The following is an 18135-nucleotide window of genomic DNA, read 5'->3' as shown; positions in this document are numbered from 1 at the left end:
ATTTTGAATATCTGGAAATTGGAGGGACTCGGCTATTACAAATACCATGAAATCACCTACAGACAATTTCATACCAAAACCGCAAACTTTCAAAGCTTTCTTTTTTCAGTTATAAAAGTGGAGGAAATAATAATAATAATAATAATAATAATAATAATCCACAGAATTGTGCATAGGATGCTATTTGTCGTTTCCTTTTCCCATTCACAACTTGTATGTACCACGCAACCATTCCTTCTATATTCACGAAAAATAGATGGAAAATGAACACTTTATGAAAAATTGGAACGTAAATTAGAACATCATATTATTAGAGTAGATGGTAAATAATGTTTTAGTTAGAACCTATGTTGCTTATAGTTGTTAAATATATATATATATATATATATATATATATATATATATATATATATATATATATATATATATATATAATTTATCATCTGTCCTGCGTGACTTTATGATGTAACAAAAATTTTGTTCCCAGAACAATTGGATGAAAAATACACTTTGAATAAACAAATAACAATGTTTGGTTAAATATTCTATGTGTATTTTCAGGTCAATTTTCTTTTTGTCTGCTTCAATAGCAATTAGGAAGAAAAAACGTTTTCACCATCCCACTCACCCCAGAAAATACAGTCAAAATTTTAATTAAAATATTGGCTGATATATTTATTGTATCCTAATCTACAAACAAAACGTGTCTACCTTGGTCACTATGACACACAGGTGAGAACATAATTTTCGTACCTTCTTCAGAACCACTTCACTTAATGTTGTCAAACTTTAAAGAAATATTATGCCAAGGGACAAACTAATTATTTTGGCTGGGAGGAGGGGGGGGGGACGATGGATTTACATTCAATCGAGAAATACATTTCCCTATTACCTCAAGATAGTTAATTCTTTTCAGCTAATATAACTGGATATAAGATGTTCTTTGTTTCAACAAATTGGAGAGATATTTTTTGAAAGCTATCCGAAGGCTGGAAATATATAGTTTTTGGTGTTCAAATACCCCCCCCCCCCGAAAACTAACCGGCATTCCTAAAGTTTAATGCATAACAGGAGAAAAATTGCTGAACCATGTTTAACCTGCAAATTACCAATTTTATTACCGTTATTTCCATCTATACCTAACAAGCCATACTTGGTTCTTACAAAGTATATTTCGTTTACCCCTTGATAATTCTCTTTATTTATTTTTTTGAAAGGATTCACGAGGTACGACTTATTAAAACTATTTCCTTCTTTAATATCATGCCATAGGATTTACTTTACCCATCTATGTAAGTGGATCCATCTATATATGTGAATCCATCTATGTAAGTGGATGCATCTATATATGTGGATCCATCTATGTAAGTGGATGCGTCTATACCTGTGGATCCATCTATGCAAGTGGATGAATCTATATCTGTGGATCCGTCTGTCTTACTTTTCTGATGAAAATCCGTTACAGTTTCGCTTGTTAACATTAAACTTGTTCTGTGTGTGAATTTGGGATGAACAAGTATGTGTACCATATTAATAAACAGAGAGAGAGAGAGAGAGAGAGAGAGAGAGAGAGAGAGAGAGAGAGAGATAGAGAGAGAGCAAAGCTTCAATTAATAACTCTTTGAGATGACCCCCATGATATAATTACACAACAAACTACTTGCTTTATCTACTGCTCTAAAACTGCACATGAAAACAGCTATATTTAAAGAAGAGTACATTACTATGTATTAAAACTATTTCATCCTGTGGGCGACACCATTACATAGTCTTTTATTATAACATAAATTAAGGTTACAGCATCAACGTTCACTCCTGCGCTGTAGATTACAATTATGATGTGTCACGTGATCATGTTAGTGTAGTCAAGCTCTATATTTAGACAGTCAACCCTACGTACGTCAAAGTTTGGCAGTCTTTAAATGCTACTTTCAGCCTTATTAGATCAAATATAAGTTTAATTTTAACATTTTTCGACATTTTGAATCAAACAGAGAAAAGGAAAACAAATTTAATTTATTGAAAATCAATGAAATAGCGCCTGTTTAAGTGCCGAGTACTGAAATCGTCCGAGATATGACCAAGAAACTCGAGTGTAACAATTTTATTCAAAGATTATGTTCTTATATATCCTAGTTATAATGTTCAAAAGATAAGTTCAGTATAATAATCTTTTTTTTTATCGATTTTGACTTCGACACTCGTGTCATGGATACTGTTAACATATACCCACACGCTAAGTTTGGTACAACCCTTTATTGCAATTCGTTATTATCATATTTTAGAAATGCTATATGGACGGACCATTATAGTCATTAAAAATATGTTTAAACAAATATTAAGGAACACATTTTGATTACTAAAATCATTTAAAGTTCTCTTCAGATATATTTGCAATTTGCTTAGCACAAAATCAATTCATACTTTTCTGTTACCATGCTCACAATCCTTTGTAGTTGCTGAAATCATAACCTCATTGAAGATAAAGAAAAATAATGCAAGAAGTGATTTTTTTTATTTTATCCCACCATGGTGGCCATATTGTCAAGTCAGATCCAAACATTTTCACTTAGATTCAATATATATTTCAATGAAATCTCATCTTGAGATGTCTACAACGGCAAACAATTATCTGCTAAGATTGGAACCATTTTCATCTAGGACGAACTACATTATATCACTAGAAGTGTTTCAGTAGAAATCCGATGTCAGTATGACTATTCATTCAGGATAAGCAGTTATAACTAGAGTTTCAAGATGGCGACCATTTTGGGAGAACATACATGCACCATTTTCAAGCAGGACGAACTAAATACATTAAAACGGTTTTAGTACAGCTCCATACCAAGCTTATTATCTCTTTGTTTATCTGTTCAAGAAGAGTAACAATACAATATGTTCTATCTGGAAACAGTGACGGTCATGTTGTGTGTCAGATCGATATCATTTTCATTAGGACTATAACTAGATTCACTAGAGGTCTTTCAGTGAAAACCGGATGACAGCACAACAGCACGTTCATGAAGAGCAATAACAAGATTTTCAAGATGACCTCTGTGGTGACAGTGTTGGATGTGAGACCGTTATCGTGACCATTTTGGAAATCAAATCAGTTCAATCTTCGTTTAGGACTAACCATATTTGAGAAGAAGCCTTTCAATGAAAAATCCATGTTTATGCGTCTATCCATTCGGTGGAAGCGGTAACAAGGTTTTAAAGATGGCTGCTGTGGCTTTAGGTTGAAAGTCAGATTGACCCCGATTTCTTTATGACTTATCTACATATTATCGATACCCTTTAGTAAAACCGCCTTTCCTTTACATTTAGCGATGACATGATTTTCAGGATGCCCGCTAAGTCAGGCCTGTGCCGTTTTATTTTATTTAGGACCATAAATCTATCGTGAGAAGTCTTTTATCAAAAATACGATGTCAGTACGATCATTCATTCAGGAGTAGTGCACGTTTCAGTATCTGATATTTGAAGATGACCAACACAGCCGTTATGTTGGAGGTATGGTTGGCATCATTTTCGTTTAGGACCATCACCGTATGATAAGAAGTCATGAGAGAAAACTCAATGCCAGTGCATTTGGGACCATATTGGATGTCTGATGGGGTACTACTTTAATTAAGAACCAACTACTTTGGAACCAAGCAATATAGATACAAATCCCACGTGGTGCTCAAGTACTTTGCGAAAATCTATGGTGGCGCTCACCAGATAATATGTACTTTTGAGAGAGTGACGTATGTAAGGTGAAGTAGTTCGCATTTAAAACATGCACAGTGGAGAGAATGTTTGCATACCTCTATGCTACATTAATGTAATGTGGATGATATTTCTTGTGGATATTGTACTTTTGGAAATTTTACATGATTTAAGCACACTGCTAACTAAAATGACTGCTCCCTTGTGTTAAAAAATCAGTCTGAATTAGTCTAAAGTACACTATACATAGCAGCTATTAAAATAGGGAAAATGAATTTTGCCAGACTAGACAATACCAGCTGCTGAAAGTGCAATGAATGAATTACCAAATATATAAAGTGTAAAAAAAGTTATCGGCTCTTTTTTATACAATTTACCTCTGAAGTTCAGGAAGTGAAAATGACCAAGTAGAGCTAGCACTTTTTTGAAAGGTGCACATTTGAAGTAAGGCCAAGCTGTATACTCTATAACCCATAGTACACCCATCAATCATACACCAAAATAAAGGGAATTAAAGGTTCTTTGCATTATACCTAAGATATACAAGGTCTTTATTAAATAGCCAGTATAACCAGTGAGGAAAGCCGGGGACATTCTTTTTCTTTAAAATCCTATGCAAAATGCGAAACTGTATAGCGCCACCTATATTATTGCTACGAATTATGTCACATAATGCTTAAGTGCTTTGAAATAATATATATTGCCGCTTAGAATTATATCACATAACGCTTGAGTACTTGGCAATAATTTATATTACCACTAAGGATTATGTGTGTGTGTGTGTGTGTGTGTGTGTGTGTGATTTGGATTTTTAACGTAGCTTTAACAATTTTTCAGTCATATCGCTACGATGTCTGCAGTGTGGCAGTTTATAGTGATGTCTAGCATTGGGACATCATGCCGCAGACATGTAGCATGATGTCCCACGCAGTCACATTATCCTGACACCAGGCCGACCAGTCCTAACACTAACCTCTTAATGCGGAGCGCTGAGCGAGGCAGCTGTTAGTACCATTTTTGTAAGTCTTTGGTATGACTCGGCCGAGAATCGAACATACGACTTCCCACATCCGAGGCGGACGCTCTAACCACTAGGCCACCGGAGCGGTGTCTAAGAATTATGTCATAGATGGCCAAAAAGTTTTGCGTTACTTTATGTCACCGCTAAGAACTGGGTCACATAAAGCTGTAGCGCTTTGTTTTACTTTCTGTCACCGCTAAGAATTTGGTCACATAAAGCTGTAGCGCTTTGCGTTACTGTTACCGCTAAGAATTTGGTCACATAAAGCTGTAGCGCTTTGCGTTACTTTCTGTTACCGCTAAGAATTTGGTCTCATAAAGCTGTAGCGCTTTGCGATACTCTTTAATGTGCTCATGTATGATGTCGAATGAATTTTTGTTCCAGCTTGGAAAGCTTAGGGGAGACATAGGTACATTCAAAAGGCTTGACGGTGGTAGGCACTATTCAAAACAAACAAAACTAGCGCGAAGTGAATTAATTTTCTTCCTCTAGTGATTTTTCAGGGACTTTGGACTATATCACACATTCTATGACATATCGTTAAGCAATTAATAAAGGCGTGATAAAATAAAGTGACACGAATCACATTTTAAAGGTAAATTCTTGCTTGGCAAAAAGGAAATAGATTACAATAGAATATAAATTTTGAATCAATGGACTAATAATGTTCACAGATGGCTGCAATAGGAACAAATGGAATCACAACGGATATTTTCCAGCCTTTCATCGGAAATCATTTAAGGTTCGTGCGAATAATTTCGATCATCATGTTCAACTGAGATTGCTAAACGATGTTATCAAATTTTGATAAAGTGTGGAAATGTTGATAAATGGCATTTTGATACGCCGATTGGAGAGGACGCAGGGCAGTGCGTTAGTTTTATTTGCAAGTAGTTTGACTTTTGTCATAACATGGACTCAATCAGCTAATTGGTTGTGTTTTGATTAATGCTATATAAGTTCGATGATATTTTTATATAAAAGAAAATATATATTAATACGTGTTGAGAAAATAGTGACCATAAATAAAAAGTGAATTTACACAAAAAGTGGTTTTATTTGACATAGTGCCAATCATATTAAGTGAGCGAAAAAAATGTTTAAAATAATAAATACAGTTTGGACTAAGATGCTTTGGCTGTCTCAAGTATCACCGCCAGGCCTCTTTCATTTTAAAGCTGACACGTTATGAAAACCATATGAAGAAAAACATTAACTATTGTGCAAGGCCAATATACAGCTTATAATATATATAAAAATTAGGTTTTCAATCAGCACGGAACTACATTTAGAAATATCCAAAGGAAGTACAACCGAGATTACTATATTCATAACAATTGACTTATTTTGTATTCCATCATGTACATGTTCAGTGGAAAGAGCAAATAAAAGCAATGATACTAAAACGGGCAGTAGATACAATTATAGTCGTTTCTCATATCCTTGTAGGTTTCATATTGATGTTTTTGTAACGAATAGAACGGAAACATATTATGGTAATCTCCCTTTAGAAAGTATGGCTGTCACCAGCCTATTTTCCTGAGGGGAAAATGAACTCAGATTTATCAGGGTACAACCAATATATTTGTAGCTAATTGGGAAAAATTGCTATAGAATAAAACAAAAGCAGAATTATATTAAAGTGCGCCAGTTTTAATACTTTATAACAGTTCAACTCGTCAGTACCGTGACATTAATGTATCAAACCTGTCATCAGAAGACACCCGAGAAACCTCGAAATGTGAGTATGCGATAATACCGGTGTACCAGTTTAACTTGGTATCTATTTCCGGTGGTGTGTACCACACCACCTTTTCGTTTTACCGGTAGTTTCGGTCAGCAAGGAATATACAGATATTCTCCGAGGAATCCTTTCACGAATTTGGCGGTAATAATAGCATGTTTTCATTTTAAGTGACATAATAATAATAAAAATATTATTTTACCAAACAGATGTATTATGTCGCAAATTAATATGAATGGCACAAATACAATCATGTTTATGGTATTTCGAGTTTGTATTTTTTTTTTACTTGCGTATGTTTGTGTGTTAAGTACTTGTATTCCTTGATGTTACTTTGGATTCCGCTAAGATTTTCAGGAAAGCGATTGTTTCTATTTGAATTATTGTGTAATTTCTCACGTCCACCAAATACATCTCTTTGCTGAGTCGGTGTATTTTATATTTACCGACATCTTCTGATAAATATCTTGCCAGGGCGTTGGCATCACACTCAGAGCTGCCCTCAGATTTGTAGTAATAAGGTGGCAAGTAAATTGTGCGCTTCAGTTATCATCACTTTCCATTTTTATGAACAAACTCTCTAATATCAGCCAAATGTCTATTACAGGGTGCAAGTTTACACTTTTCAAACGGGCGATTTCACAAGAATTAACCATAAATACAGCGCATTCATCTACTGTAAAGCACTGGCCGTTTAATATTTGGGGTGAGGCGGCATTTGTTGTTGTGAGATGAGGAATTTGATTTTCTTTTATTTCTGGATAGTTTGATTTTATTTCAAAACATATAATGGATGCAATATGGTGGGGTTTTTTTGCTATGAATCAGAGTAAAATAGTTGTTCCAGCTCTTGGCCGACTTTAATTTTTTGCAAGTCTCAGGACGTTACCCTAGAAAACACGGTTATTGGTTTCTGATATAATTGCGGCATAATCGTGGATGTATCACTGCATGTTCAGAAATACAGCGGAAAGTACGGGTTTCTTCTTTGTGGATTTACGAATAGATCGGATCGGAGGATCCTACTTTGCATGTCGATGATGTTATTTGGTGAAAGTATGTCATCTGCACCCCTATGTAGAAAACAAAATGTCACACACACATATACATGCATGCATATATATATATATATATATATATATATATATATATATATATATATATATATACTGGAAAACAACAGTGCAAAACAATTGGTGCGAAACCAGCCCAAGCACTTTCGTAATCTACCAATTTCTTTTTCAAAGGCACGATGTCATAAAAGATAATTACGCAAATGGCGGCAAAGCAAAACACAAAATGCGAGTACTATACAAAGTCAACGTTGTGTTTGCTGTAGAAAAGTACAATTAAATACAAAATAAGGGTTGAACGATGTCGAGTCTTGTTACTTTTTAGTGCTAGCAAGCTAGGAATGGATAACAACTGATCTCAATCACCTGCTTTATCAGGTCAGCAATAAATGTTGGAACCGTCTACAATAGTTTCCATCCCGGATATACTATATCCATTATAGATATATACTATTTAGATGAGCTGGCTCTTTGTTAAAGCTTGGATGGGTTGGTTGCGCATCACTTTTGCATTGTTGTTTGTCAGTTTTTTCTGTCCTATACATTATTACCCTGACCAACATGATCTTTTTTGATCTAGTACTATTAGAAAAGACTTATATGATAAACTTTTCCATCGAACTTGGAGTAAATTAAAATCATGGCCGGGCTTCTGTTACCGAGGAATTGTTTTCTCTCTCTCTCTCTCTCTCTCTCATTTTCTACCTCTTAATACATATAACAGCAGCCAATCTAATTTCAGTTGTTTGAGCTTCGATACTGAATTTGAAACTTACATAAAGATCTGCATCATCCAAAAATTATCGTTTGATCGAATATTAAAATTTCGTAACATAATTAAAGTATATATTTTCTTATAAGTACATTTGTTGAGATTGCGTTAAGGTTGTGTTGCGTTAACGTATTGATTCACCCATCAAGTTATAACTTTCATATGACAACAAGTGAAAAATAACATTCGGAACAGATTATTATTATAATAACTTTTTCTAACACGAATGTAACGTTTTGATTCAAATGCTACTAAAATTAAATGGACCGTGAATTCCAAAGGCCACCAACGTATGCACTTTTGCTGGTGCCTGTCAGATCTCTGATTCTCACGACTGTCCTCTCTTATTATTGCTATGGCCTTCAGTTTTAGATAAAACATTATCTGCCAACGTATATCCATTCTCGTGAGTCCTTCTTCTTAAAAGTGCGCCACAATAAAGATGAACTAATGTCTGTCTGAACTTTGAACTCATTGAGCAATACAATATGAAGTTCACTGCATTATTTACAAGAGCTACAATATCCATGACATCTCCCAACGGAATGTACACTCTGTCAAAAAAGTTTTCAATACAAGCACTACAAACAATCAACACGCCTTGTGGAAGTTCTGTCAGAAGGAATAGAACAATAACAGCTAATAGCATTTTCGTTGTCCTTGAATGCTCTGATAGTCGAACACTATTACTGCCAGATAGTTGTAATATTTTCCTTCTATGTCTTATTTTCACATGAATATTGTAAATCAGAAGACTTCCAAATATGGCCATGAGCATACATGGAACAAGTTTGGCAATAACCGCATAGACCCATACGTTGACCAGAACCAGTGGCTCCGTGTCGTTCCGACCAAGCTTCAAGTCACGAAGGACATACACGGTGTCATTGGTTTCACTGTCACGATCTTTCAGTAGCTGGTTACTCATGTAATTTGGAATGAGAATCAACGTAGATGCAATACATACAATGAAAACCATGACTTTCGCTTGATAGATTCGCCGAATACGGGCTGCATTCCCTTTGGTCGGTGACCGGATGTGCAGAAATCGAACTATTGCTAACGTTACACAGAGCCATATGGAGATGGTGTGCGTGGTAGCAGTCAGGTTGATGTGAAAGATCATGAAAGTCATCCAAGATTGACTATTTTTTCTCACAGTTTTACTTCCACTAGGGTACATGCAATAAAAATGAAGAGCGAATGGAACATAGGACACCATTGTTATTACATCGGATACTGCAAGCCACGACAAAATGTGGTTCACCGGTGTCCTCATGGTTTTTCTCGTCAGGACGGTGATGTTGAAGATGTTGGTAACGATTCCGAACAGACACACAAAGATGCTAATGTAACCATGATAATGAGCATAGATCATGGCGAAAGACACGAGTTCCTGACTTGACTCCGATAGTGTACCGTTGGATGTCATCCCAGGTTTATCGCAATACAAATTCGCCGCTGAAAACCTGAAATTACAGAAACGATATTGAAATAATAGCAAAGTCATTAAATTCTGATTCGGTAATCAAAAATGAAATAGTGACCTCAGTATTGAATGAACAGTTTATTTAAACTTTTGTTTCGTTCTTCCTGTTCAATGTCATTAAATCAATGTGGTGACAATGATATTGTACATTATACAATCACTGTAGTGACAACGTAATTGTACATTATACAATCACTGTAGTGACAACGTAATTGTACATTATACAATCAATGTGGTGACAACGTAATTGTACATTATACAATCAATGTGGTGAAAACAATATTGCACATTATACAAGACATAGCAATATCTTGTTTTTGACGATGAAACTCTAGCACAAAGTATGCTATCTTCGACGTGCAGTAACTTTAAATAGGAATGATTTTGGGTTTTATTAGCACACAATGTTCAAGTTATGTAGACATGCCAAACATATGCTGCATGGTTTTGGGTTTTTGAACCTGAGTTTGAGTTTAGCGATCAAAGATTTCGCATAATACAGGCCCAGATGTGCCGATTCTAATACGCCTGATTAAATGAAACGTGCAAGCCGGTAGAGCAACTAAACAGGCTTTATATTTCAATAATGCTTGGAACTCATACTACATTTGTAGTACGCTACCCTGTCTTTCTAACCATTTCGTAGCGTAGAGAAAAAGAGAGGGTACCAAACTACTGGTGATAGCTACATGATGGGCGTAATGGGTGCCGAGTCCAAATACAGGCTGGAAACAACAGTTAAGCTTACATTGAAAATTGTGTGATTGATAATTCATTTTAATCGAAGTTACAGGACGTCAAAGGTGTGCGAGATAGTGCTGAAGCGTGAGTTTAGTGTCTGTGTGTGTGTGTGTGTGTGTGAGAGAGAGAGAGAGAGATTTGGATTTTTAACGTAGCTTTAACAATGTTTCACTCATATCGCTACGATGTCTGCAGCGTGACAATTTATAGTGATGTCTAGCACTGGGGCATAATGCCGCAGACATGTAGCATGATGTCCATCCCACCCAGTCACATTATCCTGTCACCAGGCCGACCAGTCCTAACACTAACCAGGCCGACCAGTCCTAACACTAACCTTTAATGCTGAGCGCCAAGCGAGGCAGCAGTTAGTACCATTTTTGTAAGTCTTTGGTATGGCTCGGCCGGGGAACGAACCCACGACCTCCCGCATCCGAGGCGGACGCTCTAACCACTAGGCCGCAGGAGCGGTCTCGTGAGTTTAGTATTGAAAATGTTTAGGCAATACTGGTACGTGTTTTAGTCCCAAAGCAAACACCATAAGCACAACATTTGTAAAGATACTAAAACTTCGAAACTTATAGTTTTCGAATAACTTTATCACTGTGACTTAGAATAATATGATTTGCATGCATATCTTATCCTTGATATATACTTAAAACTTATTCTTCAGAAATATCGACGAAAGATTTTGAATATGGTTTTCACATTGGAGGTTTTTTGTACAAGTTGAATTTGTGATCTATGCCAGTTTTGTGAATAAGAAGCCTATAGGTCGCTAAGACCTGGACATCCTGAAACGTTTGGGCAAGAATCGCCTTTCGTCAGATCTAAAATAATAATAGAACCCTATTTACTACTGGATGAGCAGCAACTGCCAGGCAATGTTAATTATCACAAATTGCGTAAAATCTAGACCAGGAAATATTTTTAATTATATTAATGATCCATTTTCACATCTTTGGCACGTTTCATTATGCAAATGTGGTGGCCAAATTTTATGTTGCGAAAGATATGCTGGTCAATTACAACCTTTGGGAAAATTTAGAATAAAAAAAAAACACACAAAAAACACGTCACATTGTTTTAGTTATTTACTAGCGTTTGTTAATGTGTTAATACATGTTTTCCTTTGTACGGCTGAATCATAAAGATTTTCAGGAGAATAGGTTTTTCCTTTTTGAAATTTACGTAATTTATCATGTCAACTAGATGTTTTCTTGTTTGGTGATTAAGTGTAGTATATCTTGACTGGCCCATTCCGTTGGCATCCCACTCAAAGTTTCCCTGTTACATTAATAGAGTGGCTAGTAAATAGTAAGATTCGGTGTCAATACTTCCTATTTTTATCAACAATCTCTCTATTGTCAACACACTGTCTTTCACATGATGTCCGTTAGAACGGATGGTGTCATCCCACTTTAGTTAGTTTTTCGATTAAAACTTATCCAATAACTAACATGCACATAGCAGATTTATATACTATAACGTATTAAGCATCTCGTTTGGTGGTGGTGGTGGGGCGTCTGCTATTTTCTTTGAGGTGAGATATTTTAGTTTCTTTTAGCTTAAGATAACTATTTCTCTCGAATACTATAATATGGTGCTATTTGACGATACATTAGAGCAATATATGTTTTTTCCAGCAAGTGTCAGACGGAAATTAAAGAATGAAAAAGTGTTTGGTCCATGCCCCAGACCATTGAATCGTTGGCCATTAATATTTACTGCGGTATTTCGTGGTGCGTATCACTAGTGTTAATAATTATTTTTCTTGGTAACCTAGCTCCAGGACTGATAATAAATTTTGCTCACACACTTTTTCAGCAGCATCAGAAATAAAATACATTAATAAATCTGAAATATTCTTTAAAGGAATCTTTCTTTTTTATTTTCACATATTCATAACTCTTTTTTTTTCTCTAAAAATTAAAAACTGATTTCACATTATTTCCGCTATCTCTACATCGACATCTAATAAAATATTTGATATTGTCTGAATTAACATAAACAACAAGCAAATACAAAATCTTACCACTCCGGTGGCCAACGTGGTTACAGCCTCTGGTTCGAACCCCGGCCGAGTCATCCCAAAGACTTATGTAAATGGTAAAAACATCTGCCTCGCTTGGCGCTTTACATTAAGAGGTTAGTGTTAGGACTGGTGTCAGGATAATGTGACTGGAAGGGACGTGCTGCTACATGTCTGAGGATGATGTCCCAGTACTTGGCATCACTGCAAACTACCACACTGCAGACATCGTTTAAAAAAATAATAATACCAAACACAAAATCTTAATTTGAGGATAAATTTGGAGGAAGTTTATTTCAATTTCAATAAACATTTTTGTCTGAGTTACTTCAAGCCCATAGTGCCTTTTCACAATATAAATTATAATTAGTGATAGACGGGGGTGGTGGGGGGTGGGTGGGTACTCTAAAACATTTTACCTATATTGCTGCATTGCATGTGAGTGTGTGTGTGTGTGTGTGTTTTGAATTTTTAACGTAGCTTTAACAAATTTTCAGTCATATCGCTACGATGTCTGCAGTGTGGCAGTTTATAGTGATGTATATCACTGGGGCATCATGCCACAGACATGTACCATGATGTCCTACCCACTCACATTATCCTGACACCAGGTCGACCAGTTCTAACACTAACCTCTTAATGCTGAGCGCCAAGCAAGGCAGCTGTTAGTACCATTTTTATAAGTCTTTGGCATGACTCGGCCAGACTTCGAACCCGCGACCTCACGCATCCGAGGCGGACGCTCAAACCACAAGGCCACCGGAGCGGTCACTCGTGCTATAAAGAAAATGACGTGCTTTACGTGCTATAAAGCAAATGTAAACCATCCGGTGTGTGACATCTTTATAATAACCAGTTCGAGATAACAATAGTTTTAACAAAATGGAAGCGGGTTGCATATTGGTTCCAAGGTCAAAGGGAGTAGTACGTATATCACAGAATATATTTTCTTGCCTACATCCCATCTATAGACTTAAATCTATAGCGGGATTCAGGAAATATAAAAAAATATTCAGATACAGACTTTATCTCGTGTCTGCGACCTTGACCTCGTGGTCGGATGGAATGAGCAAGCGTGTCGCAGAATTAAGTGATTTTTTAAAGTGACAATCCAAGTATTAAGACCATATATAAAGGGGTACCCTGAAATATAAGCCTTCTAGGTTTGTGAACATGACCATAAAGTAAAATAGTCAAGTGACAATGTTGCAGAATGAACTGTATTTGCTCTATATTGTGACATTTCAAGAATTAAAAGATTCCTTTGTGGCATAAAAACTATATAAGAAAATAAAAAGCTTTGTAACTAAAACCTTCACAAAACTGTAGACAAAGAGGAAGTCGGAAACGTGGCTACCATTTCTGGTTCATCAACTAACGAAAGCTCCACAAAAACAAATGCTGATAAAGTATTTTATATCGTAAATTCATTTCTAAATGGACAGCTATATAACCAATTCAGAGATTTCTCTCTTCGAAGCAATTATATATGCACCGAAACAAAAATCGACAATTCGTTCTGGAGAAAACACTTGTGCTGGCTAATAAGCAGCTCAAAGCCAGACTCTCCTACAGCTACCATTGATATATAGGACATTTTGATCCAACATGGTTATCCTATAAAGACCATTCATGTTCATAGTTTTATTTATTTCCTCTAAACCATATTTGGAGGCTTATAAATTTAAAGAAACATAAATCGTTATTTAAAAATGGAGAATTCACCTTACATGTTTTACAGTTGTAAATTACTTAATTTCAACTCGACTGAACAGCATGTTCAGCGAACTAATAAGGCGCATTGCTGTAGTCTAAAATAATGACATTTTGAAATCTCGGAGATGGAGGAATCCGGACTTTCCGGGAAAATAACAACCACACTTTTGACGGGTCAGCATGTACTCGTAAAAATGCCAGAACCGTGGACCAAGCCCAGGGCCAGAGAGATGCAGTGCGAGCGGATTACTACTGCTCTGTCAAAGACCCAAAGTAATTCTTTTGGCAATTTATTATTTTTGAATGGTCTATAACCATTTTCTTTATCTTAAATTTAAATGAAAATTATGGAATATTCTAATGTAACATGCACTAGAGGGTAGGTTAGTGAATTTGAAACCAAACACATCTAAGAGAAGTAAACGGTTATAATGTACTCACTAATTACCCACAGTAGCAAACACACTTTGTTTTATCAATTACGATGCAACTTCAGTTAACAAAACTCTGTTCATCATGTTTCATTTCAGTATATGTTAACTTACCTGATATGTGTATAGATTATTAACCTGATTTAAATAAAGTAGTTATATTTCCATGTTAAAACGCTTTTGTCAAAAACATAATGGACATTTAAGTGTGCAAACGAGTACAGTTCGGTGCCCTAGCGGTATGAATTGCGAAGAAATGGAACTTGCGTTTGTTTTTGTTTTGTCCCCCAGATGGGACAAGAAGCATGCGTGAAAAATCACATGCGAAAATATCAGTAGGCGACATCAATATAAAAAGTGGTTCGAGATAATAGTATTGTTAAGAAGAATGATACATCAATGGATGTCGAGCCCACGCTCAGTATGTTCCTTGTATTCTTCTTTTAATCCCAGCTTTATCATTGATGTTAGAGAGCCTAAAGCCCATGGTAAAAAGGATTAGTATTTACTGTCTTTACTTTACAATGAATCATCCAAAGTATGATCATAGTCCAATGATGGAGTTAGGAAATATAAGCAAAGAAAAAGCTAAAAATAAACCTTGATGATTATGTGTCCTTCACCTCAAGGATGAAGGTGTGTCGCAGAGTGCCTATTTTATATTGAGACTTGACAAGTATAAGACGATTCCATCAAAGCGTTAAGGAACTGTAAGCAATTAATACGCTTTAGCTAAAACGTTAGCGCAAAGCGTCTAGGTTTGTGATCTTGACGATACGGCCAAATGAGTGCTGAATGGCTTGTATTTGCTCTGTACTGAGATATTACAATTATGAGAAAATTCCATCTAGGCGTCAAAGAAATACAAACAAAAACAAATCTTTAAATAAACACCTTAACCAAACTGTCGAGAAAGCAGCTGTCTGAAAAGCGACTGTCATATCTCGCTTATCCACTAACGAAAGCTTGGGTCGACGAAATATTTGACGAAGTAAATTCATTTCTAAATGGACAAATCTAAGATCAATACAGGGATTTTCCATTTTACGCAGCTGCTGCTAATAATTGGTACACTGGAAGGCAGATAAAAGCTTCCTTGAGTATGAGCAGTTCTCAAAAATATAACGACCAATATATCTCTGCGCTTGAACTGAAGGAAACAGCCATAGAAACAATTCCATGGCATTACCGCTGATTTATAGGATAGCTTAATCCAGCTCTATCCAATAAACACAAGTTGCTTAGTTTGCTTTGATCGGATTTTTTTCTCAATTCAATATTTGGAAGCTTATTGGTAAATAAAAAACAAGACACAGGTTCTATTTAGCACCACAAATAAGTATATCAAGAAAAGAAAAACAGGCCAACCACACAAAGATTACAAACAAATCGGCATTTTATTCTCATTAAATTTTTTCCAAAACTCGTTCGTAGGCTTGCAATATATATTAAATTACTAAACATTGTTAAAAGAACATTAAGTGCCAAAGGAAGACTGATATTTAATTATTTAGCTTAACGTAGTTTTTAATATTATTGTAAAATGCACACTTCCGGAGCATTCGTCTGCATCTGGAGACCATGACCAGCCCAGAATCCGCATGATCCGGAAGGGATCTTCATTTTTGCCAGTTTGACACTGAAATGAATGCAGTCCTTGGCTCCTTACACCGAGCAGCATCCTTCAGAGCGATGGAAAATTAGCCACATCACGTTTTCTTAATAACTCTTTAATTAAAGTAATGCTATCTATAACACAAGCTCACAAGGTAAAGCTCAGACTACCTTTTAGCTCTTTGGTGACCATTTTGCGACCTGTAATGTTTGCACGTGTTCTCAACTGCCTACTCGACGCGGACTAAAAAGAATGAAGAAAAACAAAATGACGACAAGAACTAATCTGTTTGTATTATATTGTGTAAACAAAAGAAGACTGGATAAAGTAAAAAAATAAACAAACAAAAAAACAAAAACAAAACAAAAAAAAAAAAACAAAAAAAAAAACAAACAAGGGGAACACAGTTTCACTGTTTAAAAAGAACAATTGTTGGTCTTGAAAAATATGAAATTCGCTAGATGCACAGAGTCATGGAATTTGATGAGAGAATGCAGTTTGGTCCATCTCAGATTTAATCAATACCAGTAATAGAGAGTTAATGAACTTCATTGTTGGCATAAATCAGTTTCACTTAGATTTTAATTGATGTATTGACGTGATGCCAGATTCATTATTGGTTTCCACTGTTGTTGCACACGTAGATGATTGTATGGAGAGGTTGAATACAACGGCGACTTTTGTGGCGCCATGCCGTTTTATTAATTGTTTCACTGAGATACACACAACTTCGATAATGCAAAATCATTACCAATACATACCCTTTTGTGTAAAGCAATATTAGTATTGTACGCATACATTATCTTCTTGTATGACGATGATCTGATCACCTGACGATAACAAGAGAGTTTATCGTGTGGTGCTCAAGGGAGAACAGTTACAAAGCTTTAGCATATCAAAAATATATATATCGTAGTTATTCTTTCACAACTTACGCGAGAAAAAAAATCCTTAATCTGTCCTGATGAGATTGAACATGATGACAGGATTCTTAAAAAAGAAATGGGGATCCCTGATTTGAATATACTGTCAATCCAAAGTAGACTCGTTAATATAGCTAAGTTGACATGGTGCAAACAATCAATGCTAGGCATGGTTAATAGAGCCTAAGTGAAGATAGTGCAAACGATTAATTCTTGACACAGTTAACATATGGAAGAATTGCAACAAATTACCAGATGTTTTAAGTAACCATTTAATAATGTCAGGAAAGCGGTCATGTCGACAAAGCTTTTATCAACTGCAATATCCGGAAATTGTTTTAAAGTAATATTTAATTTCTACCAAAACATTAAATCGAGTGTTATGGTTATTGGTGAACAGTCTGCTTGCGTATTTTTGTGTGACAATGGTCTTCTTTATGGAGAAAACACGTTGCCATATGTTTTTTTTTTCTTCTCCATTCTTCCGAATGATTTGGAGTCGTATATAAAGGATACTAATTATAATGGTGTTGAGCTTTATTATGGAGATACATTTGGTTGATGGTTTCAAACGCTGTCTGCATTAGTTTATAAGTTGAGACCAACTGCAAACTGCACAGTGTGCCAGTACATCTTAGTCTCTGTAGTCTGTTGGGAATAATCAGTATATCAATCAATATAGATTCTAATCTCTCAGCGCATGTGTGATAGTATTTCAGTGTCGATGTTGATTGCAGCTGGATTCATAGGTCCAGAGACATCGTCGCATTACAAATGAAAATTTGCCACACTCGTTTTTTAACCGATATTCGCTGATTTCTTTCTACGAAGGAGAGAGAGAGAGAGAGAGAGAGAGAGAGAGAGAGA

At 35.7% G+C, this 18135-nt stretch overlaps 1 protein-coding gene across 1 annotated transcript in view; it reads right to left on the bottom strand.

Moving 5' to 3' along the window:
* Window positions 1–8229: 8229 nt before the first annotated feature.
* Window positions 8230–18135, bottom strand: part of LOC149781734 (G protein-coupled receptor dmsr-1-like) — a 25212-nt gene continuing 15306 nt past the window's right edge. The window contains exon 2 of the mRNA XM_089935845.1: window positions 8230–9790. Within this exon, the coding sequence (XP_089791971.1) occupies window positions 8650–9790 (1141 nt within the window). The 3' untranslated portion in view covers window positions 8230–8649. The remainder of the gene's footprint in view (window positions 9791–18135) is intronic.

Source organism: Sinohyriopsis cumingii, chromosome 15, assembly GCF_028554795.1.
Source record: "Sinohyriopsis cumingii isolate HCF-2022 chromosome 15, ASM2855479v2, whole genome shotgun sequence".
NCBI lineage: Eukaryota > Metazoa > Mollusca > Bivalvia > Unionida > Unionidae > Sinohyriopsis > Sinohyriopsis cumingii.
The sequence above is the reverse complement of the archived record's forward strand: the minus strand, read 5'-3'. Positions and strand labels throughout refer to the sequence as shown.